The 21,270-nt window shown below is 57.0% G+C and overlaps 11 protein-coding genes across 11 annotated transcripts, besides 15 other annotated features; 5 read left to right on the forward strand and 6 right to left on the reverse strand.

Annotated features, from left to right (window-relative positions):
* Window positions 1-99: 99 nt before the first annotated feature.
* EKO05_0004003 (uncharacterized protein) lies at window positions 100-873 on the forward strand (the record flags this gene model as incomplete). The annotated part of the gene is made up of 1 exon (XM_059636291.1): window positions 100-873. One exon carries the CDS (start codon window positions 100-102, stop codon window positions 871-873), a length of 774 nt encoding a protein of 257 aa, XP_059492274.1.
* Window positions 102-173: a tandem repeat.
* Window positions 174-601: a tandem repeat.
* Window positions 602-616: a tandem repeat.
* Window positions 710-750: a tandem repeat.
* Window positions 793-831: a tandem repeat.
* Window positions 834-895: a tandem repeat.
* A 236-nt stretch (window positions 896-1,131) lies between these two features.
* Window positions 1,132-1,196: a tandem repeat.
* Window positions 1,197-1,257: 61 nt separating this feature from the next.
* EKO05_0004004 (uncharacterized protein) lies at window positions 1,258-2,610 on the forward strand (the record flags this gene model as incomplete). Its single annotated transcript, XM_038939095.1, has 2 exons — window positions 1,258-1,335; window positions 1,414-2,610. 2 exons carry the CDS (start codon window positions 1,258-1,260, stop codon window positions 2,608-2,610), a joined length of 1,275 nt encoding a protein of 424 aa, XP_038799823.1.
* A 687-nt stretch (window positions 2,611-3,297) lies between these two features.
* On the reverse strand, window positions 3,298-4,248 carry EKO05_0004005 (uncharacterized protein; the record flags this gene model as incomplete). The annotated part of the gene is made up of 1 exon (XM_038945469.1): window positions 3,298-4,248. The coding sequence occupies one exon, from the start codon at window positions 4,246-4,248 to the stop codon at window positions 3,298-3,300; it is 951 nt and encodes a 316-aa protein (XP_038799824.1).
* Window positions 4,249-4,853: 605 nt separating this feature from the next.
* On the forward strand, window positions 4,854-5,260 carry EKO05_0004006 (uncharacterized protein; the record flags this gene model as incomplete). The annotated part of the gene is made up of 2 exons (XM_059636292.1): window positions 4,854-4,953; window positions 5,007-5,260. 2 exons carry the CDS (start codon window positions 4,854-4,856, stop codon window positions 5,258-5,260), a joined length of 354 nt encoding a protein of 117 aa, XP_059492275.1.
* Window positions 5,261-5,670: 410 nt separating this feature from the next.
* On the reverse strand, window positions 5,671-6,649 carry EKO05_0004007 (uncharacterized protein; the record flags this gene model as incomplete). Its single annotated transcript, XM_038938836.1, has 2 exons — window positions 5,671-6,035; window positions 6,097-6,649. 2 exons carry the CDS (start codon window positions 6,647-6,649, stop codon window positions 5,671-5,673), a joined length of 918 nt encoding a protein of 305 aa, XP_038799825.1.
* A 542-nt stretch (window positions 6,650-7,191) lies between these two features.
* On the reverse strand, window positions 7,192-10,254 carry EKO05_0004008 (Beta-galactosidase; the record flags this gene model as incomplete). Its single annotated transcript, XM_038938730.1, has 3 exons — window positions 7,192-7,438; window positions 7,490-9,177; window positions 9,229-10,254. The coding sequence occupies 3 exons, from the start codon at window positions 10,252-10,254 to the stop codon at window positions 7,192-7,194; spliced, it is 2,961 nt and encodes a 986-aa protein (XP_038799826.1).
* Window positions 10,255-10,812: 558 nt separating this feature from the next.
* EKO05_0004009 (uncharacterized protein) lies at window positions 10,813-12,314 on the forward strand (the record flags this gene model as incomplete). Its single annotated transcript, XM_038938845.1, has 4 exons — window positions 10,813-11,555; window positions 11,606-11,912; window positions 11,961-12,170; window positions 12,231-12,314. 4 exons carry the CDS (start codon window positions 10,813-10,815, stop codon window positions 12,312-12,314), a joined length of 1,344 nt encoding a protein of 447 aa, XP_038799827.1.
* A 502-nt stretch (window positions 12,315-12,816) lies between these two features.
* On the reverse strand, window positions 12,817-14,718 carry EKO05_0004010 (Tripeptidyl-peptidase I; the record flags this gene model as incomplete). Its single annotated transcript, XM_038939027.1, has 2 exons — window positions 12,817-14,441; window positions 14,499-14,718. 2 exons carry the CDS (start codon window positions 14,716-14,718, stop codon window positions 12,817-12,819), a joined length of 1,845 nt encoding a protein of 614 aa, XP_038799828.1.
* Window positions 14,719-14,721: 3 nt separating this feature from the next.
* Window positions 14,722-14,766: a tandem repeat.
* A 1,339-nt stretch (window positions 14,767-16,105) lies between these two features.
* EKO05_0004011 (Phosphoinositide phosphatase sac1) lies at window positions 16,106-18,434 on the reverse strand (the record flags this gene model as incomplete). The annotated part of the gene is made up of 3 exons (XM_038938794.1): window positions 16,106-16,279; window positions 16,328-18,060; window positions 18,230-18,434. 3 exons carry the CDS (start codon window positions 18,432-18,434, stop codon window positions 16,106-16,108), a joined length of 2,112 nt encoding a protein of 703 aa, XP_038799829.1.
* Window positions 18,097-18,145: a tandem repeat.
* Window positions 18,435-18,458: 24 nt separating the features above from the next.
* Window positions 18,459-18,478: a tandem repeat.
* A 222-nt stretch (window positions 18,479-18,700) lies between these two features.
* Window positions 18,701-18,732: a tandem repeat.
* Window positions 18,733-19,091: 359 nt separating this feature from the next.
* On the forward strand, window positions 19,092-20,015 carry EKO05_0004012 (GTP-binding protein of the rab/ypt; the record flags this gene model as incomplete). The annotated part of the gene is made up of 5 exons (XM_038939002.2): window positions 19,092-19,167; window positions 19,245-19,264; window positions 19,314-19,340; window positions 19,390-19,581; window positions 19,665-20,015. 5 exons carry the CDS (start codon window positions 19,092-19,094, stop codon window positions 20,013-20,015), a joined length of 666 nt encoding a protein of 221 aa, XP_038799830.2.
* Window positions 19,171-19,210: a tandem repeat.
* Window positions 19,588-19,638: a tandem repeat.
* A 340-nt stretch (window positions 20,016-20,355) lies between the features above and the next one.
* Window positions 20,356-20,948, reverse strand: EKO05_0004013 (uncharacterized protein; the record flags this gene model as incomplete). The annotated part of the gene is made up of 2 exons (XM_038938747.1): window positions 20,356-20,497; window positions 20,575-20,948. The coding sequence occupies 2 exons, from the start codon at window positions 20,946-20,948 to the stop codon at window positions 20,356-20,358; spliced, it is 516 nt and encodes a 171-aa protein (XP_038799831.1).
* Window positions 20,949-21,044: 96 nt separating this feature from the next.
* Window positions 21,045-21,071: a tandem repeat.
* Window positions 21,072-21,210: 139 nt separating this feature from the next.
* Window positions 21,211-21,235: a tandem repeat.
* Window positions 21,236-21,270: the final 35 nt, after the last annotated feature.

The raw sequence follows: 21,270 nt of genomic DNA on the forward strand, positions 1-21,270 counted from the left end.
TCACCGAGCGTAGGGTTGCCAATCAAAGGACCGCGCTAGTTGGCGGAAGCTGAGCCTAGCTCTGGCCCCAGAATAGCAGCAGGTTTTTTGGGACATGACATGTGGTGGGGCCTTGTTGATGTTGATGCTGGTGGTGGTGCTGATGCTGGTGGTGGTGTTGATGCTGGTGGTGGTGCTGTTGCTGGTGGTGGTGCTGTTGCTGGTGCTGTTGCTGTTGCTGTTGCTGTTGCTGTTGCTGGTGCTAGTGCTGCTGTTGCTGTTGCTGCTGTTGCTGCTGTTGCTGCTGTTGCTGCTGTTGCTGCTGTTGCTGCTGTTGCTGCTGTTGCTGCTGTTGCTGCTGTTGCTGCTGTTGCTGCTGTTGCTGCTGTTGCTGCTGTTGCTGCTGTTGCTGCTGTTGCTGCTGTTGCTGCTGTTGCTGCTGTTGCTGCTGTTGCTGCTGTTGCTGCTGTTGCTGCTGTTGCTGCTGTTGCTGCTGTTGCTGCTGTTGCTGCTGTTGCTGCTGTTGCTGCTGTTGCTGCTGTTGCTGCTGTTGCTGCTGTTGCTGCTGTTGCTGCTGTTGCTGCTGTTGCTGCTGTTGCTGCTGTTGCTGCTGTTGCCGCTGCCGGTACTGCTGATGTAACCGTTCGAGGCCCCACACAGTGGCGGCAGAGAAAGAAGACAAGTGAGGATGGCACGACGGTGACCGAATGGCTGAAGCGTCAGCGTCCAAGCGTGCGCGTGCGCGTGCGAGAGCCAGTGCCGTGGCCCGTGGTGCACCGCCCCAGCCACAGTTCGGGTGGATCCACCATCAGCCCTGCATCTCGCATCCTGCATCCTGCCTCCTGCATCCTGGCCCTCAGCCTGGCCCTCAGCCTGTGCCAAGGCGTGGTCTAGGCTGAGCGGCGCCTGTAGCCTGCTCCCAGCTCTCCTCTCTTCTCCACAGCCCACGCACCTTTGCACGCCGCGGCACTCTTGGAGCGCAATTGCAACGTTTCGCGCTTTCGTTTCCACGTTTTCTGTACATCGGTTTGACACCAGCTAGTGTCCACCAGTGCCGAGGGACCCGCGCTCGAGAGCTCCACTTCCTCCACGCGGTGATCTCATTTTCCAGACAATTTCCCGGCGCGCCTTGGGGGGGGAAGCTCGTTTTGCCGTTTCGACGTTTTGCCGTTTCGACGTTTCGACGTTTCGACGTCTCGACGTTTGGACGTTTCGACACTCCACATCGACCGGTCACTCAGCGCACGCCACGGCAACCACCGGCAGTCCAACGACACAATGCGGCTACCCGCGCTCGAAGCGAGGGAAGGGGCCCTGGAGAGAAGAATGGACAAACAGAACAAGAGCTTCGTTATCGTATGTCCTGCGCCTGCGCCTGCTGCGCGCACCACGTGTGTCCAGCCCGAGTGCCCAGTCCGCTGACACAACCCGCAGATAGCCGTCATCGTCGTCGCCATCTTCGTCATTCTCGTCACAACCTACCTCGTCACCCTCCGCTTCCGCCGGCCCCTATCTGCGCGTCGTACAACAGACAAATCGAGCGACAAACTCCCCGCACTGTTCTCCTGGAAGCATTTCCGCAGACGCAACCGCCATGCGTACTCGACCAGCCTGCAGGACACCGAGTACCGCGGCAACAGCGTCAGCGACACCCGCGACCGTGAGATGAGTGGCGCAAACGACCCCGAGAGACAGTCTGCCACCGCCGGCGTCGACAGAAACACGTCGGTCCGCAGTGTCATGACCTTGCCTGCCTACTCTCCCTCTGTGCGCGAAAATGAGCGCGTCCTGGGCCGCGAAGGCGAGCGGGCCGGCATGGACAATGTGCTCGAGCTACCGGAGACGGCCGACGACGAGGAAGTCCAGCGCAACGAGGAGATGGAGTCGCTGTACCAGATCCGACTGGCCCGGCGAGCAGAAGCAACCGAGCGTGAAGCAAGACGGCAGGCCAGGCGGGAGGCCCGCGCGAGAGGCGACCACATCGCACTCGCTGAGATTCGCCGCAGAGTGGAAGAAGCCGCCGACCTGTCCGTTTCCCAGATGCTCATCGCCGAGCACCAGAGCCGCAACCGCGACCGGCGAGTCTCCTCCGTGGCCTATGGCGACCTGGGCGTGGCACGCCACGATGGCACACGCTTACGCGCCAACTCGCACGACAGTGACAACCGACCCCTCCTCGACAACGCCGCCTCCATCTCAGGCATCACCGGCCGCCCGCGTGGCCTGACCAACCACTCCGCAAACACTCTCGACACACACCATCGCGGCTTGTCTGTGACCTCGATCGCCCGGTCCTCGGTCGATTCTCGCGCCTCTGACGACTTCTTTCCTCCCGCTGTGCAGACTCGATCAAACTCGAGTGACCCCGTGGCCGCTAGCAGCTCTCAAACAGTGGCACTAGCACAAGAGAGAAGCCGGAGTGCGAGCAGGAGCAGGGGCGCAACACCGAGTCCCGACCTTGCTCACGAGGAAGCGCCCGCGTATGAAGACCCACCCGATTACACGAGCCCCATAGAGAGAAGCGCACCACAACTACCGCGCCTGCCCACTCTCGAACGCTTACCGAGTATCCGAGTCGTCACCACAGAGCCCACGCCGATTGATCCAAATCCACAGTCATCGTTTCGGTGATGCACACCCATCTGTATGCCATTTAGCGCTTCACACTTCTCCTCATTTAGCGGTACCTATCCGTCACTTGGATGGACGGGACGACACTACGATATCATAGCAAAGAGCAGCTGCGTTTGCTTGTTCTGGACAACGCCAGGCGTACATGCGATCATACACACAGTCATACACACGGTCTTGCATAAATCGCTTTTGGACACGACCATGTCTAATACCATCATTACTACTCTTATACTATACATACCACTCCTCATCTTCCAACGTGTGAGATGGCTAACTCTGGCTTCATACAGGGTGCGACAGCTGTCGCCGAGACGTGACAAGGGCGCTGGCAACGCTACTAGAAACCAACATCCTCCCACATCGCCGTTCCCATGTCAGCAGCATCTCCGCCCACAGGTGGTGTTCCTTTCCATCTCCAAGCAGACACAGAGGGTCTTCAAAGGGGACACGAGCCACAGCTGACAGCGCAACAGACGTCTCGATCTTGCCCTTCCACGGTCGCGCTGGCCTTGTGCTTGCTTGAGTGAGCCAGAGGTAAATCAAGGCTCGTTGGAGCTGCCGGAATGAAGCTGACATGAGGCGCGTATCTGTACTGGCCGTGACAAGTTCCATCCCGCCGCTTTCCGGTTCGAGCTCGGAGCTTGGAAGTGGAGGCAGAGAAGTGGGGCTGACCACGCACGACATTCACAACCAATCTTGACCTCGCTTTTGCCTTGCTGCTGCAGAGCTCGCGTACGTCCCCTTCTTCGCAGTCCGCGCTCCCATTCTGCAAAGACCAATCAGGTGGTGCACGCCAGCAACGACACCATCGATGACTTGCACATCATCACCAACAGCCTCCTCGACCGCAGGCTTCAGGTCCGCCATGCCGGCGCAGCCAAGTAGTATCACGTCGGCACCATCGCCCACGAGTTCCTTGCTCACTTGCCTCATGATACGCAGCACCTCGTGTCTGGGTCTTTCTTTCAGACCCAGGACACCCAAATCACAACTTCGCACGCCAGCACAAAACCCCGCAAAGCCAGAGTTCCGCACTGTGTCCTCAAGCGTGTACTTGGAGCGCGGGCCGCTACAGATGATTCCGAATCGAGTCCCCAACGTCCGAGCAGCAAACAGCGAAGCTTCCATGATGCCTACCACAGGCTGCGTCAACTCTTCCCTCAGCATCTTGATAAGCGCGTGGTCACTATAGCACGCTATCAGGAAGGCGTCAAACTGATTCGCATGCTGAAGTATCCCTTGCACCGCCACGGCAGCTGACATGACGTCGTCAAATGTACTCTCGACAGCTGATGGAGCTGGCTCGATGGCGGTGCAGCCCACTAAGACGACGTTGGATGACAGCGTAGGTAATACCATGTCGACGCACGCACGGGTCATAGAAGCCGTGGAGTTTGGATTGCATAGTAGGATCCGAATCTGCTTTGGAGCTGCTTGCGCGCCTCGAGAGGCAGCTGTCTTGACAATGGAGTTGGACCGGGGAAGACGTTGAGTCGGAGCTGGTGGTTGCTGCGCCTTGGCAGGCATGTCGAACGGAATACTTTGATGGGACATTGTAGAATCGAAATCGTTGTCTGCGTAACGTTTGCCCAGGGCGGTAGCAAGAAGTATGTCGACTGTGGGGCGTTGATGCATACGCAAGTGGCCTTGTTCTTATCGGCGGACCGCTGCCGATGCCCCGCAGAGCGTGGCCACTTTGTGGGGGAGTGGGGGAGCGCGGTGCATCATCATTTCTTGCCACCACGCGTTTGCCTGCATCATCACTACTTACAGGCAAACGACAAGAATCAATATGCCGCAGTGAAATTCGGCTTGCGCCGTGCAGATGCAATTCACTTTGGCTTCCTTGTGCCTCGATTGTAGTACCAGCTTTCGAATCGTCTGGCTTGGGACCAGCGGGATCACGAGGCGTCGCTCACGAATCATGTCAAAAATAAACAAAATGCGACAAGGCACCAGCGCGTTGCGGTACCACCTAAAAACATGTTTTCTATCTGAGCAGACGAATCACATCCGTGGGAACGATCGAGCTTTGAACGCTGGAGTACCTTACAAGATAACCCAGATCCTTCGAATTGCCCATGTAAACATGGGGCTGGTTAGCTCAGTGCACCCAAGGCTGCGAATTGGAGCTTCACATGCACTTGAACATTCTCAAAAAGAAGATGGCAGCTCTCAGTGCATAACAGCTTGATTCCCCGCCGTGTCTACTGCAGCATCGCAGTTAGCAACGTCTCGCAATGTTCCGAATCCGACCACTGCTTGCGAAATTACTGAAACAAACGTACCCCAACATCACTTACCCGCCAGAGGACGCAGGCTACACTGAAGAAAGCCAAGGCCAGTGAACACAATCACCGTTAAAGACAGAACGTGAACTCACAAGTCTCTAGTGCCCTGGCACACAGCTGCCTGGCTGGACTCAGCATGTGTCCTCGCTCCCAACATGCGCAGCAACGCTCTCGTTTGCAGGCAAGACCCGGACCAACACCTCCACCCACCTTGCCACGCGCGGAGGTGGCCATATGCCCATTTCGGATGCGGCTATATCAACAGTACTGGAGACGTGATCTCGAGCACCAAGCTGAATACTCTGAAGCTATCCGAAGACAAGGGGACGATGATTGTTGGATCAGGCCCGAGGTAGGGCGACGTTTTCAACCATCTTGAGTTCACAAGTTGGACTGTTGTTGGCGGGCGATTGACACTTGTCGGAGCTCCTGGCCTCCTTCTCGGCGGCGGGATCGGTTGGTACAGTGTCAAGCATGGCTTGGCTTCTTCGTGGGGGAAGATGAAGATTTATGAGGTGTGTACTGGAAACACCTATCGATGCCCAAGCAGAATACCAACACGTATCAAGCTGTCCTCGCAGACGGTACCATAGCTACCATAACAGCCTGAAGCAGGCATGTTGCTTAGCGTGAGTAGATTCCTTCTTGAGCGTTCTGGGTAAAGGGGGAGATGGAGTCATGTATAGGGTATCAATAGTAGATTTGGGTATAGACTATTTCCCTCCATCAGAACTGCCATCTTCACATCTCATCTCCCCGAAAATACCTAAACCACCTTCAACATCCAACTGGCAAACACCGCAGCGCCCATTGTCCACCAACTAGAGAATGGCCCTCTTCGACACGCCCTAGACTTCTCTGCGGGTACTCGACTCCTCCCTACAATCTCTCTTGGCGCTACACACACAACCTGCGTCTCTGCAACACCCCCGGCGAAATCCGCAGAAATGACAAACGGGACAGTCTGCCGGACATGGAGATCATACCAGGTGAAATCAGACGCGTTCTGATCGATGTGATTCAAGTCGATACCCTGGCCCATTGCGGACCAGGTACGGAAGTTGTCAGGTGAGGTGGAACCGGGGGGGTGGCTGATACTGCAAGTTTTATTGGAGAAGTCTTGAGGCGTCCCTGCAAGCCCCGTTAGTCCTTCACACTCACGACGATATCGGAAGGCTGGGATGGAATGTACCGGTCGTTACTGGGCCACCGTTTGATATATCGGAACCACACGCCTCTCTTATCCTGCCGAGGATCTCTTCCGTTGGCCTAGGAAGAGTGCAACGCTCACTGTACGAGATTTTCTGAAGGGCCTTGGTGCATGTCTCGTCCAGCACCCCATCGCAGCCATTCCTACCGCCCGACGAACTAGTAGCGTTGAGGCCCGAGAACATGGTCACGCATGTTTTGGCGTCGCTTGATTCTGGCGCGCTGACATAGCTTTGTAGATAGTGTATTGTCGGAGCACTCTGAGTTCGGGTTTCATTGTATGTGAGTGTAAACGTCCAGTCGTTTTGCGAAGGGTCCATCATGAGTGCGTTCCAGTGCAAATTGACGCTGCCTGTGGAATTGACCGACGCGTTGGGGCTGAGCTCCCCCTCGATCAACCATGGGCATCGCCCTAGATCTAGCTGTGTTTTGTTGGTCCCGTCAAACGTTGTGGTGTCATTCTGTGCGGAAGCTGGCGACAAAAGTAATGAGAGGGTGGCAAGTCGGATGACCGGCGGCCAGCGTAGTATATCCATTGTGAATAAAGCTGGGCGAATGGTCAACGGTAAGTCTAAACACGAGGATCCGATGCTGATTTTAGTTGTTGTGGTAAAGTTTCGCCCGTTCAATGAGTCCTTTCTTGGCAGGCGTCGTGTGTTGGCTGCCAATAACAATAGATAGTCTTAGCGCTGTGATCAGCCACGGTCGACCCAGCGAGGATCTGCTCGGAAAGATGCCGGCTTAGCGCGTGGAGTGCGAGAGTCTGGAGAGCTGCATGAGACTGCGTAAGGAGTTCCACATCGCTGGTCGCCGTGTTCAATCAAAATACAGAAACAAACCGTAGCGGCTGGTAGTCGCGACTCGGATCTTTATCACAAGGGAAAGTATGACTATCCGACAAGACCAAGCCGGTAGTAGGCCGACTTGGCGCGTCGATTGGCAAAACCGAGCGTAGTTATTGGTTGAATACGTGTCGTCCGTTAATGACAAGCTGATGTGAAAGTGAGAAAGAGAATTTACTGTTTGGGACAACGATTTTGTATTGGACCGATACCCCTCACTGTGCGCGCTCAAGGTCTCACGCGTACTGACTTCGGTCCTTCCAGCTCGGCTGCAGCTGCTTTCCGTCAATGCCGGCAAAGTCAAAACCGCTTTCGTAGCTGGCGTACGAGATCAATCGCAATGTGCTGAGTTTCGCGCCTGCGTCGGTTTGCGCCCACACCGAGACGCTCAAAGTGTTCCGGCCCTGCAAATTGAGGATGCCAGGTGGGATCGGGAATCGAGTCTGGGGGCCGATATGCGGAAAATACTTGCCATATTGGTAGCTGTTGTTTGTGTTAGCTGGTGAGAAAATTTGCCAATGTTGCTGATCTTACCCGTTCACATATAGCTGGATTCTAGCGACTGTGCCAGCGGCGGCGCCAAACTCGACACCGATAGGAGCATCGAGATCCTCGTCGATTTTGAGGTCAAAAGCCGTTGTGAACCACCTGATACCTGCTCCTTCAACACCATCTTCAGTAGGACTAGCATTTTCCCAGCTCTCGGTGTCGAATCCGGGCAAGTGCCACCCAAGACGCTCTCCGTATAGACCACCCTCGTTTAGTGGCCCACGAACTGGATCGATGTTCTTCTCACCACCAGCATTGCCTTGAATCTTCCACAGGTCGAAGTTCAGTTTTGTGTTGTTGGCGGTCAAGAGCTGGGCACCCAAGATACCCCTTGGGTTCTGTGCACCCGAGGGTCCGGTTGATGTTTGATCATGGCCAGTGTAATCGGTTACAACTGTCAGAACGTTCCCTTCTTCTTTCAAGGTAACATTCTTGAAAGGGACGACTGCATTGGTCGCCCACAACGTAGCATTTCCAGGATTGAACCCAATCGCCTGTCCGTTGAGCCAGGCATTCCACCCTGCTGCAGCACCACCCTGCACCGTGATATTCAAAGATGCAGCACTCTTTCCAGAGAAGTACCCACGGTAGACCTTGGTACCAGCGTAGAATTTGTAGTCACTGCTGTACAGTACCGGCAGAGTCAATGGCTTAACCTTGTTGAGCGTCGTGTTCTTGTTCGCCACGACCCAGTTGCTGTCATCGTAGGAAGGCGAGATCTCGGGTGCTGAATCGGCAGCCTTGAAGCTTGTCAGTGCAGGGAGGTCAATCTTGCGATCTTCAGTGCCTGTGATCTCCGCGGTGAGACTGCCATACGAGGTCTTGGAGGTCGTCAGGCCCTTCCCGTTCCAAGAGATCTCTGCGACATCCTTGCCAGCGTAGACCTCGATAGTTGTAGCATTGACATTGTCGCCGATGACGGATACCGTGCCGCTGGATACACTAGCCGACCGTACTAGGTAGGGTCCAACCACGAAAAGGTGATGATCGGGGGTGACATTCGGATCTGCTGTGGTGGGAGGAGCAAAGAAAGTCCACGCAGTCGGAACATCTAGCAGGTATGCGAGCACACCGTTCGAAAGCTGCACAGCGGTAGCTCCCTTGGCTTGCTTGTACTTGAAGCTGACGTAGCTCGAGCTGTTGGTGGAAACCTGGGCGAGGCCTGAATCTGCGCCGTATGACTTGAAGGTAACATTCTTCTGCGTCTTGAATGCAAACTCTCCGGTCTGACCTTCTTTCAGGTACAACACTACGATAGGCTGGTCGAAAATTCCGTAAGTGAGAACTTCGCCAGATGAGTACAGCAAAGTCTCATTTCCGAGAGCGTAGTCGGTCACTACCCATCGCGCCTGCCTCCCATTCAACTGGAGACTTGGGATTGTGATTTTGCCAACCGAAGTGTCGACGTTCAAGGAGAAATCAGTCACTGTTCGGGACCTGGTGTCATTCTTTTCAGTGAGGTAGAACCTTCCGTTGCTGTCCTTGCTCTTCAGTACCCAGGTGAACACATCTGGAGTGCTGACTGCGTTTCCGGTTCCGTTGCTTTCCATGACGGTGTTGTGGAGGCCTTTGCTGACACGAGTGAAGAGCGAGATGAGCTTGTACTGCTTGTACTTGTCGCGAACCTCGCGAGTTTCCCGAATCGACGCATCGTAATCGTAAGAAGTGTACACCTGGTGAAATCAGTCAAGGAGCAGTCCCCGTTTACCACATGATGAACTTACAACGGGAGCTGCCAAGTGCCCCCAATTAGTCCCTCCATAAGTCATATACAGATTCAAGAGCGTAGCACGCTGAGCGATGACGTCTTTGTAGAACACATCAGGAATCTCCGGGCTCAGATCCGACTGGCACTCGTCGAAGAAGTGTTCGCCCCACGCCTGGAACCAGCCGCCGCGGAACTCTGGCAGATACTCTGGCTGGGTAGGTGAGACTTCCTGAAACCACTGGTAATAGGTACGAATGACGCTTCCACCAGTGTTAGGGTTGGTACAGCTAAATCCACCAGGGTAGGAATCAAGACCGTAGATGTCGACGGCGCCGCCGACGTTGTTGTAATCGGTCGACCAGCTCTTGCCTCGGAAACCCTTCTCGTTGTGTGTTGTGGGAACGATGAGGCCTGCCTCCTTGAAAGCTGCCTTGATCTGCTCCATGTAAATGACCAGAGTATTGTTTGGGTCATACTTGGACTCTGTGAGTTCGTTTTCGACCTGTGTCAGGATGACAGGACCGCCGTTTGTAATCTGGTTCTTCGCAATGATTGGGCCGACCTCTGCAATCCACTCTGACCACGCTTTCCGGTAGGTTTCGTCAGATGTCCTGTAGCTACCACCACTCCCATCACTCGTCCAAAGAGCGAACCCCCCACCGCTCGTTTCCGCATTGCTGTAAGGGCCCGGTCTTGCAATCACATAGAGCCCGGCTTCTTTAGCCGCATCGAACAGACGCTGCAGGTCTTTTCCGGGTGAGGTGAAGTCGTACACGCCCTTGGAAGCAGAGTGATAGCTCCAGAAGAAGTAAATCGACACAGTGTTCATACCGTTAGCCCTGAACTTCTGGAAGATGTCGAGCCATAGCTCAGGAACCGGCAGACGAGCATAGTGAAACTCGCCGCTCATAACAATGACGCGCTCCCCGTTGACTTGCAGAGAACCGTTGTCCCATTCGACGACTGTCTGGAGGCCATTGTCGGTAGCCAAGACTCCCAGCAGCATGGCCAGGATGCCGAAGATGAACTGCGAGAACCTCATGGTGGATTCGAGGTGCTGGGTCGAGTTTCCTGAGGTGCGTATGTCGGTCAACAAGGCCTTTTTGTACTTCGGCGGCTCTCCGAGGGCCAGCGGCACAATGGAGGGATCCTCGTTCCAGCATGCGGTCACCTCATTGCCCCCTGTTGCTGGCTCATTAATTTACCGCCCATGGCACTACATGGGGATGCATCCCCGGATAATCTGCAGGTACGGGAGGTGCGAGGCGAGGATGCGGGGCATTAGTGGGCGAATATCGCTCCGGACGCCGAGAGGGGCTGGCAACAGAGGGCGCGGTATTGTGCATCGGAAGGGTTGCCTTTACTGGCTCTCGCGATGATGCTCACGACGAACCGGTGGTGTTTGATGGATACCTATCAAGATTTACAACGCCGAGAAGCATTGTACTTTGCCTGTTTGGAGTCTTGGAAGGAGGCTGAGGGCTTGGCAATCACGCTTTTCTCTCTCGGCCTGCACGACAACAACCTCTCCTACTTCAAAAAGCTGAGTGCGACGCGCTGTCGAGATTGAACTGGCGGTTCCGACTCTACCGGTAGCAAGATGCCCTCTAATCACCACAACCCCGAATCGACTCCTCTGCTGCAGCACATCATACCCCAGCACATCCATCCAGATGGCGAGAGCGGCCGCACCGGATTTCAAGCCTCGCACTTCGTCAGTGTAGCGTGGAGGTCTGGCAGCAATGCAGCAAAGTGGACCAACCTGCTGTGGCCTGTGGTGCCTGTAGCCATCATTCTACACTTTGTCCTTCCGGGCAACCCCCTCACAGTCTTTGCGCTCAGCTACATCGCCATGGTTCCTGTCGCAAACCTGCTCGGGTTTGCTGGCCAAGAGTATGCGCGAAAGATGCCCAAGGTGTCTGGCATTCTTATTGAGACGGCGTTTGGGTCTATAGTCGAGATCATCCTGTTCATCATCCTGATCGCGAAGCACACGGCATCAGAAGGCTCCTCTGAACATGGAAACCTCATTCCTGTCATCCAGGCGGCTATCTTGGGGTCCATCCTGACGAATCTGCTGCTGTGTCTTGGACTTTGCTTCTTCGTCGGCGGCCTTCGCCAGGCAAGGCAAAAGTTCCATGCTTCGATCAGCGAGGTCGGCAGCGGTCTGCTCCTTGTAGCTGGGTTCGGCCTGCTGATTCCCAGCGCGTATTACTCGGCATTGAAGGGCTCTGCAGTTCACAAAGCGACCAAGCACCACGAGTTCACCGAGAAGATCCTGCAGCACAATGTCCTCAAGATCAGTCAAGTCACCTCAATCCTGCTGATGATCGCTTTTGCCATGTAAGCTACACCGAGCCCCAGGGAAAAAAAATCGAACTAACAGCAACAAGCTTCATCTTCTACAACGCCCGCTCGCAGCACTCCATCTTCGACGAGGTGCTGGAAGCAGACGAACACGCCGACCTCGACCACCACGAAGATGTGGCCAAGCCAAAATTCACATTCACCGAGTGCATCATCGCCATCGTGCTATCCCTCGCCATTGTTACCATGCTCGCCGTCTTCCTGGTCATCCGCATCGAAGACGTAGTCGAAGCCGGCATCCCCGACCAGTTCCTCGGCCTGATCATGCTGCCTTTGATCGAAAAGGCGGCAGAGCACCTGACCGCCATCGACGAAGCCTGGGATGGCCAAATCGTAAGCCGACATACCCCCAAAAGTCACCCCATATCTGACGATCCGCAGAACTTTGCGCTATTCCACTGCATCGGCCCCTCGATCCAAACCGCACTCTTCAACGCGCCGCTGGTCGTCGTCGTCGGCTGGGCCATGGGCAAGGACATGGATCTGAATTTCGAGATCTTCATGGTCGTCTTGCTGGTCCTGTCTATTGTCGTCGTGGGCAACTTCCTGCGCGACGGCGAGTCGAATTACCTCGAGGGCTCGCTTCTGGTGGTGCGTCGTGCTCTGCCCCAAACACGAGAGGGATCGCGTTGCTGACTGGCTCCCAAACAGATTGTCTACATCATCATCGCTGTCGCGTCTTGGTACTACCCCAACCCGGATGTGGCTACGTCGAACGGAGGGCTGGAGGGTTGATTTCGCGGTTCCGTCGCCGCTCTGCTGCATCGGGTACGCTGCCGTCATGATGGTCGTTCTCCCACGCACAGCTCCACGCCGCGCTGACGGAAGGTAGACGCCGCCACGGTAACATCAAGCTTTCCTGATGCAGAGTACATGGGATACAAGCCCGGGCCACGCAACATCAACAAACGCATGGATGGCTGCCTAGGGCGCCTGCGTACGGCTAGGATGCCATACAGGAACGCGTGGATACAATTTAGTCGTATACAGCTTACGTTTGTGCTACGACGGGCCTCTCTGTGCTGTGTTCATGCTGCGCTCTGCGTGGCTGGTTTTAGGGCGTGACTCGGGCTTGTATCCCGTTACCTTGTGCATGGTGGAAGACCAAGCACTGTTGTACGCACCCACACGATTTGTTGTTCATGATTTGACATTACTCGTTGCTATGTACCACAGACATGCCTAGTACCAGGCTTCGCTATATACAAACCCCACCCGCCACGCTCAGTCAAACAGCTCAGTGCACCTTGGCGCCGGCAGCCTTCAGCAGCTTGGGGAAGTTGGGTGTTCCCCAGCCGGTGACGGGGTCCCAGCCCTTGGTGACGGGGAAGCCATCGACGTTGCAGCCGTGGCTGGTACCCTTGAGGATATCGTTGAGGCCCTTGTAGCCCTTCTTGTAGAGCCAGGGGTTGAGGTAGCCGAGGACGGGCTTTCCGCTCGCAATCAGCGCGTCGTTGACGAGCGAGAAGATACCGGCCGTCAGCGGGGTCGAGGCAGATGTGCCGCTGATGGTCCCCTCGGTGCCGTTCCACACGTACGCAAAGTACAGACCCTGCGCCGCAAGATCGGGGTATGCGCGTCCCTTCTTGTTGTACAGGCCGTCGTACTGGCCGTTCAGGTGCTTGATGTACTGCGGCACGGCGTTGCCCTGCCATGTCGGGCGGTCGAAGTAGTCGCTGAAGCCGGAGCCGCCTGCGTAGAAGTCGCGGTAGCCGGTTGATGTGTTGCGGCCGGGGCGGTAGACGGCCTCCTCGGGCTCGAAGTTCATGGTGGCGCCAACGGCGGTCACGTACGGGCACGAGGCTGGGAAGTTGGGGTTGAAGCGGTATGTGTTCTTGCCGTCGTTGGAGTAGCACTTGTCGGTGCCGCCGAGACCGCTGTCGCCGGAGGAGAAGAGGAGAGTCGTGCCGCGAGCACCAGCCTGAGCGAACTGCTTGCACACGCGCTCGGCGTACGAGCGGGGGACGGTCTGCTCGGAATCACCGTAAGAGGTGGAGACGATCTTGGGCAGGTCCTTCTGCGAGAGCAGGTAGTTGACCCAGACGAGGTAGGGCTCGTTGGTGTTGTCAGGCGTGGTGATGTCGGGGATGAAAGGAGGCGAGCCACCAGTCGAGTAACTGATGATGGGGGTGTTGTAGCTGATACCGGCAATGGCCTGGAAGTCCAAGTTGGCCTCTCGGCTCTTGCCATCGGCGGTCTGGTTGGCGGTCAAAGGACCGTCCTGGACCGGGCCGTTGTCGATGGAGAATTGCTTGAAGTTGGCAGCCTGGGCAACTGACTCAGGGCGGTACTTCTGGAGGAACTGCTTTCCATCGGGTCGAATGGGGACTTCAGCAAGGAAGTTGTTGAATGCGACATTGTTCTTGTCGAGAGCCTTGGGCTTGTAGCCCTTGGTCTGGTAAAGAGTCTCGAAGCACTGGGGAGTGACCGAGGTTGCGTTGCAGACGGCTGAGATGGTCTGGTTGGAAGGAGTCTGGTAACCCTGGGGAATCTCGGCAGCACCCTCGAAGTAGGTAGCAACGTCCTTGCTGCCACGGAAGAACGAAGTGGTGGGCTGGATGGCATCGATGTGGTCGTGCAGGTGGCGAGGAAGCGACCAGGACGTAGCACGCGCAACAACAGAGCCGTCGTGGTGCTTGTAGTTGTGGTACTCGGTGTCAAGGAGCTTCTCCACCGACTCAATGGGAAGGCGAACGGTAACCCAGTCCTTGGCGGTGCTGTAGCTCAGGTTCTCCGTCTCAATGCCGTTCTCCTGGAGCCACTCATGCACAAGGTCGTGTGTCTTGGCGGTAGGTGCAACGAGCTCATCGACCTGCTCGGCGCTGAGATGCTGACCGTAGCGAGCATGGTCGGGGTCAGAGACTATCCAACGTTAGCATGAGAATCCGTCGACCAAACTTGCATTGGGCAACATCTTACCCTCGTGGAGATGACGGTCCAGCTCCTCGAAGCGGCCCTGCTTCAGACCGATCTGCAGAGAGATGGTCTTTCCACCATGGGCGCGGTCTTGCTTCTGCCACTCCTTGGGCACAAAATGCGTCTCCTTGACGACGTACGGCGAGCGCGCACTGATGGGCGTCGCGAGCGCCTCACAGAAGGCGAGAATGGCGGCAGCCACGAAAGCGGACTTGATCTGCATGATGGACGAGGACAAGAACGAGGACAAGAACGAGGACGAGGACGAGGATAGAGGTCACGTACAGAACTGACAGACGCACAGCATCTTTTACAAAGGGGTTCCAGCCGGTACTTATCTCTCCATGGGAATTACGGTGGAGCCACACGCTCTCCTCCATACTCCTCTCCGTGGCGACGATTGCTGTAGGAGCGGCCGAAGCAGATTGCCCCACAACCGCACCTTCCAAGAACAATCAAGCCCTCGGTTGGAAGCTTGAGCGCATAGAGTCAGTGGCGATGTTATGCTTGCGTGTGCTTGGTCATCGTCGTTAACGGCGTTGAGAGCTTGGCACCTGCTTCTTTGGACGCGAGCGACGTCGCTAATGTTGGCCTACAATGTCTTGAGTGGGTCTGGGCGTTTTCAAGGACTTTGGTCTCCACTGATGCAAGTACTTGCCCGAGGACACGGACGGTCGACAAGCACTACTCTGCACATCCAGGCCACCTACCTTCCTGTTCGAGCCATGGCCTACCCTGCGCACGAGTACCTGGTCGTGCACGACATGCGGGTTCCGGGCTGCTGGTCTGCACGCGGGGACGGCGTCAGTGTCGAGATGGCGTGATGCAGTCCGTTTGTTGCCTCTGCATGCCGATCCTACACTGCTGTGGCTCGTCAGCATAAGCCGCGTCTAGATCGTAGGTGTATCGTTCTCTTCACGAGCCAAAGCCGATCTATCTTGATACGCACTGACAAGATCCCGCTCCACCTCGAGTCAAGCAACACGAAACACCGTGCTGCCCTAAAACCATGACCAGGTTGTAAAAGATAACACACGTCTTCTACTGGCTTCCAGCATCGTGGTAGTCGAGATATCGAGCGCATTGCGAACAGAGCATGGACACAAATGATACATGACCCTGTTGGCTTGTGCGAGTCATTTGAACTGGCAACTTGCAGAGTTGTCAACAAACAAAATCGATCGCCTGTTTGATACCATTTTGGGCGTGCACGTTGCATACCGCTGTCCGTGGAGCTGTGCAAGTCCCAGCCCTTGGTCTGTTCACGAATCAAAACGTCGATCAATTTTGTTTGTTGACAACTCCGCTGGCAAGGAAAAAGATGGCCACCACAATCTACTACAGCAGATACCTACCTTCTCTCCAGGTAGCGTGAGGACCAGTAGATTTTCGCCTCGTCTTGTGCCAATCAAACACATCAGCCATCCATCTGTGATCAAGTTGGATCCGAAGCAGTACCCTATTACCTTCTTGCAATACTATATTCTATTCTTGCAGTACTCTATTCCCCTCTTACACTTCTATCACGAATCGTACGCCGTGCCAGATCTACTGATGCATCGCCGCAAAGCGCAGAATTACAAAAGCTATCCACTGAAAATACCCGACACCTATTCGACGCGTTTCTTGCCTTCTTCCAAGCCCAGCAGCCGTGCGTCGCTCTTGCCACGCTCGTGCTTGGTGCCGACCAGAGAGCCAACGACGGGATTGTGCGAGACTTTGGCAAGGCTGGATTGGTAGGCTTCCACTTGGTGCGGTAAGCGGTTGAGCTTCGGCCAGTTGACCTGTGCTTGGTTAGCCTTGACAGACGTGAGAGTCGTCGGAAAACGTACATAGAGGGTGCCGTTGGTCCACATGAAGTTCAGGCAGGCGCCTGCCGTGGCCAGGCTGAGAACGAGAAGCAGTCGTAGCGGCCAGACGGCGGCGTCGGGTGCCCGTCTGGTGAAGCTGCCTACGAAGATGAGGAAGATGCTCGCAGCTAGAAGGTAAGGTATCGATTGAATAAAGAGCGGTCTTCGGTCGGCGAACAGCAGCTGGTCGCCAATGCCAGAGTCGCTGGGCAGATGGTTGCCGAGGAACAGATCGAAAGCGTCCTGTCTCGGCCCGTCGCTGAAGTTGTTGAGGCAGTATCGTGTGATGGAGTTGTTGAGGTCTTGAAGGGCACCACCCTTGGTGCGCACGCCGAGACGGGTGAAGTCGGTCTTCAGCGCGCCCGTACCGGAGTACGACTTGGAAACGACGTCTGCGTTGTCGGCCCAGACGTTGCGGAACAAGAACTCAAACGCCTTGTCCTCTTCTGCACTCTCGCCCTCGTGCATCAAGCCAATGTCGATGAGCATGCGCGACAGGATGAATCGCCCAATCATGCTCTGCACAACGTTGGTACGATCCAAGCAGTCCATGCAGTTGGTGCGGACGACAGCAGTCTGGTGGCGCCTGACTTCGACGCGGCTTCCGTCCCCAGGCATGTCGACAGCCCTGAAGTAGCCATGCTTCAACACATGTGGCTCCAACTGGTCCATGAGCAGCTTGGCTCGATCCCAGCGCAGGCCCTTGGTCTCGGTGTGGAAGTCAAAGTAGACGTAGTGGATGCGGTCCCAGACGGTCTGTGCATTGGCAGGCTCGACAATGTGGAACTTCTCCTCGGTGATCTTGTCGCCCTCGACGTTCTCGTTGGGTGCTGTGAGCAGGTGGTTGACCATCTCCTCGTATGCCTCCTTGACCCGCTGCTCGCGGCCTTTCTGGTTGACCAGGTTGACGAGCCAGTTGTCTCCGTACAGACGTATCTGCTCTGCGAAATGCTTCTTGGCAGCAGGAACCGCGTTCTCGACGGCGCGCACCTGCAGCTTGGGCGTGTACTTGAGGGTGTTGATCTCGGCCCAGTACACAGGCACACTGCCTCGCGTCTGGACGTATGCGAGGACTTGGGTCTCTTTGCCAGTCTGTGCGCCGGTTGCGCCGTTCTGGTTGGAGCCAAAGCCTCCTGGGCCGCCCGAGGCATTGTCGTTGAGGATGATGGCCTGTTCCGTCTCGTTGAAGTTGGACACGTTGCCGTTCTCGTCGATGCCACGCGAGAAGTATCGTGTTCCTGCCTTGAGTCGAGACCTGCGTGTGATGAGGATGAAGGTGAGCGGGGTGCCCTTGATCGACGTGTTCTTGATCTCCATCATGCCGTACATGACGGGCAGAATGTAAGGGTCGACGTCGGGCGACTGGCCACTCGAGTGGCGCCCATAGCCGGTGCTCAGTCCTCCGCGGAAGTCGATCAGGTCGCTGGATACGAAGCGGTTCCAGAAGAAACGGTCGTCTGCGCGCTTCCAGAGGGGGAGCGAGGGGTCGAGGTGGGCCTGTCGCTGGAAGGTGTTTGTGATGTCGAACGAGTAGGAGAAGAACAAGGGCGATGTCTTGATCAGCGTCTTGAGCAGAGATAGGTAGTTGTCCTCGTCGGGGTCGTGCAGGGGCCGCTCGCGCAGGGGCAGAAATTCGGTCGCGACGACCTTGTAGATCATGTGGCCCTTGATGCGGCCCATGGGCTGGGCCTTTGTGATGACGATGATGTACTTGTCTGCATGGGCGTCAGCGCGCGCCTGCGTTGGCTACTTGGAGGATGGAGGATGGAGGATGGAGGATGGAGGATGGAGGATGGAGGACTAGAAGATAGAGGACTGGACGATTAGAGAGACATGGAGGATGTGGAAGGGTATGAGGATCTGAGGGGATCTTTGGGTCCTCACCTAGTCGCAGCTTGATGATGCCGAGAATGCCAGCGACGCTCGACACACGCTTGGAGCCCAGCAGCTTCCCATCGTGCAGGCGGATGTCGCCCGAGGGCCGCTCGACGACGAGCGTGGGTGCCGTGGGCGAGGAGGGGGAGGAGAAGGCGTAGTGCGAGGAGGAGGAGTGGACGTTGATGTCGCGGTACGGCAGGACGGCGCCCATGGCAGCGGTGCGGCGTCACGAGCAGTGGTGGTGGTGGTGGTGGTCCAAGGTGCCGTTGCCCCGCTCTCCCATGCGCTGTGGTGGTGGTGTTGGTGTTGGTGGTGGTGCTGGTGGTGCTGGTGGTGCTGGTAGTGGTGCTGGTAGTGGTGCTGGTAGTGGTGCTGGTAGTGGTGCTGGTAGTGGTGCTGGTAGTGGTGCTGGTAGTGGTGCTGGTAGTGGTGCTGGTAGTGGTGCTGGTAGTGGTGCTGGTAGTGGTGCTACTACTACTGCTGCTGCTGCTGCTGCTGCTGCTGCTGCTTCTGTTGGCAGTGGTGTGGGTGGACGTGTCACAGCTGGCTGGCAATGTTTCCCCCCATGCTGCAGGCCTCGAAGCCACGAAGCGTTTCGTCATCGGGGCGCGGCGGACCCTGGCGCGCCAAGCAATAGCAGCCCGTCACAGGGCAACGACAACCCAACGGCCCTCGTCTGTCTGTCTATCGATCCATCTTCCTCTTGCACTTCCCTACAGCGCCACCCACCAGCCCCCCTCCCCCGCACCGCCGCCCTCGTCCCTCGCGTCTCCGTCCAACGCAACGCCACCACACCTCGCTCCCTCCCTCCCCCCGTCCGCCATCCGCCGGCCACGACCCGGTCACGCCGCGCCCACCCCAGCCCGCCATGTCGCAGCAGAGAGTCCAGCAGGGCGGACGGCCTGGAGGCTCCCGGTTCGCACAGTTCAAGCTGGTGCTGCTCGGTATGCGCCCGCGTCTGGGCCTGCGCCTGCGCCTGCACGTGCGAAGTGTGTCCATGCAGCCTGCTAACCGTGCCCAGGTGAATCCGCGGTAGGAAAGGTGCGCTGCGCTATCCAGGCAGCCGTGATGCCAGCTAACATGCATGCAGTCCTCGCTCGTGTTGCGCTTTGTCAAGGTGAGCAGCAGGCCACACCCTAACCTCCACCACGCCAACACACCCACAGGACCAATTCGACGACTACCGGGAATCCACCATCGGCGCCGCCTTCCTCACCCAGACCATCGCCCTCGACGACAGCACAACCGTCAAGTTTGAGATCTGGGACACGGCCGGCCAGGAGCGCTACAAGTCGCTCGCCCCCATGTACTACCGAAACGCAAACTGCGCCGTCGTCGTCTACGACATCACACAAGCGGTACGCCCCGCCTGCCCCGCCTGCCACGCCCGCTTCTGCGCCCGCTTCCGCGCCCGCTTCCGCGCCCTGCTAACACGACACAGGCCTCGCTCGACAAGGCGAAAGCATGGGTCAAGGAGCTCCAGCGCCAGGCCAACGAGAACATCATCATCGCCCTTGCCGGCAACAAGCTCGACCTGGCCACCGAGTCCCCCGACAAGCGCGCCATCTCCGCCGCCGACGCCGAGCAGTATGCCCGCGAAGCCGGCCTCCTCTTCTTCGAGACGTCCGCCAAGACGAGCGAGAACGTGCGCGAGCTCTTCACCGCCATTGCAAAGAAGCTGCCCCTCGACCAGGCCGGCCCGCGAAGCCTGAGGCCCGGCCAGCAAAGACAGGGTGTCAACCTCAGGCCCGAGGCCAACCAGACACAGGGCCCTGCAGGCTGCAACTGCTAGTGGGACGTGTCCATCACTGGCTTGGTAGGTGTAGCGCTCGTTGCCCAACTTTGAACAAGGAGCCATGCCGTGCACGTACGCTTTCCCCGCATCCGTCCGTCTGATCTTCACTTATAGGGTACATTGGGAACCTGGCGTTCCGGCTTTGCTTGCTATGCGTGGAGAGAGATCCGGGGCCACCTGACTAATTAATTATAATGATTTCGTCAGCCCCTCTCTATCTGTCTACCGTCCCGAACGCCTTTCCCACGCTGTCTCCCTGTGCGTCGTTCAAATAATTCCCCCGCTATCCTCTTGCTGTCGTTCCCTTGCCCGTCTCGTACCTCGGCCGTTTCTTGTTTCAGCCCACCGTCGACCTCCATGCAAACACCCACTCCGCAGGCCTCTTGTACAGCTGTCCATACTGGCTCTCCGTCACGTTTGCGTCCTTGCCATCCTTGTTCCAGTACGTGCCCTCGCTCGCCGTGGTTTTCATATGCATGCTATCACCCGTCCGTCAGCCTTGCTTGTTTTCCTTTCCCCCACGAAACGACGAATCGCAGACAGGCAGGCCACTCACCCCTGGTACGTCCACAAGCGCATAATCTCCACACTATCCAGGTTCGCCGAGAACTTGAACCTCAGCCGCTCGTCTGCATGGGCCGCGTCCCCGACAGGTTCGCACCGCAGGTAGTCGGTCGTGTTGCACAGATCGCTCGCCATGTGCGCTAGGCACATTGTGCTCCAGCGCTGCGCTGGGTCTGGGTGCACCAGCGTTAGGTTGAAGACGGCGCGCGAGTGCATCTCGGGGTAGGCGGGAGCGGCGCGGAAGGCTTCGAAGTCTGCCACTACGAAGTACGGGCTGAAGGCGGAGGAGGGGGAGAGCTCTGCTGACGGGCTGCAGAGAGCGAGAGCGAGGAGAGTGGAGAGGGTAGTTAGGACTTGGACGAGCATGGTGCAGGATTTGCCGATGAATCTCGCCGTGCAAATGAAGGAGAAGAACTACCAAGAAAATACACATCCCCCTACACCGACCATGTTTGCTTCTTATGCTGCTGCTGCTGCTGCTGCTGCTGCCCGTCCAACCCACCCAACCAAACCAGTCGAGCACCTACCCACCTCCTCAGTCAACCCCCCAAGCCTCACGCACGTCATCCCCGTCCAAAAACTCCCTTGGCCATCCCATCACGACTCGTCCCTGTACGTCTTGCTTCTCCCCTCCCCTCCCTCCCCTCCCTCCCCCTACTAAAACCCGTCCCTTAAACGATCAGCACCT

The sequence above is a fragment of the Ascochyta rabiei genome, chromosome 6, assembly GCF_004011695.2.
Source record: "Ascochyta rabiei chromosome 6, complete sequence".
NCBI lineage: Eukaryota > Fungi > Ascomycota > Dothideomycetes > Pleosporales > Didymellaceae > Ascochyta > Ascochyta rabiei.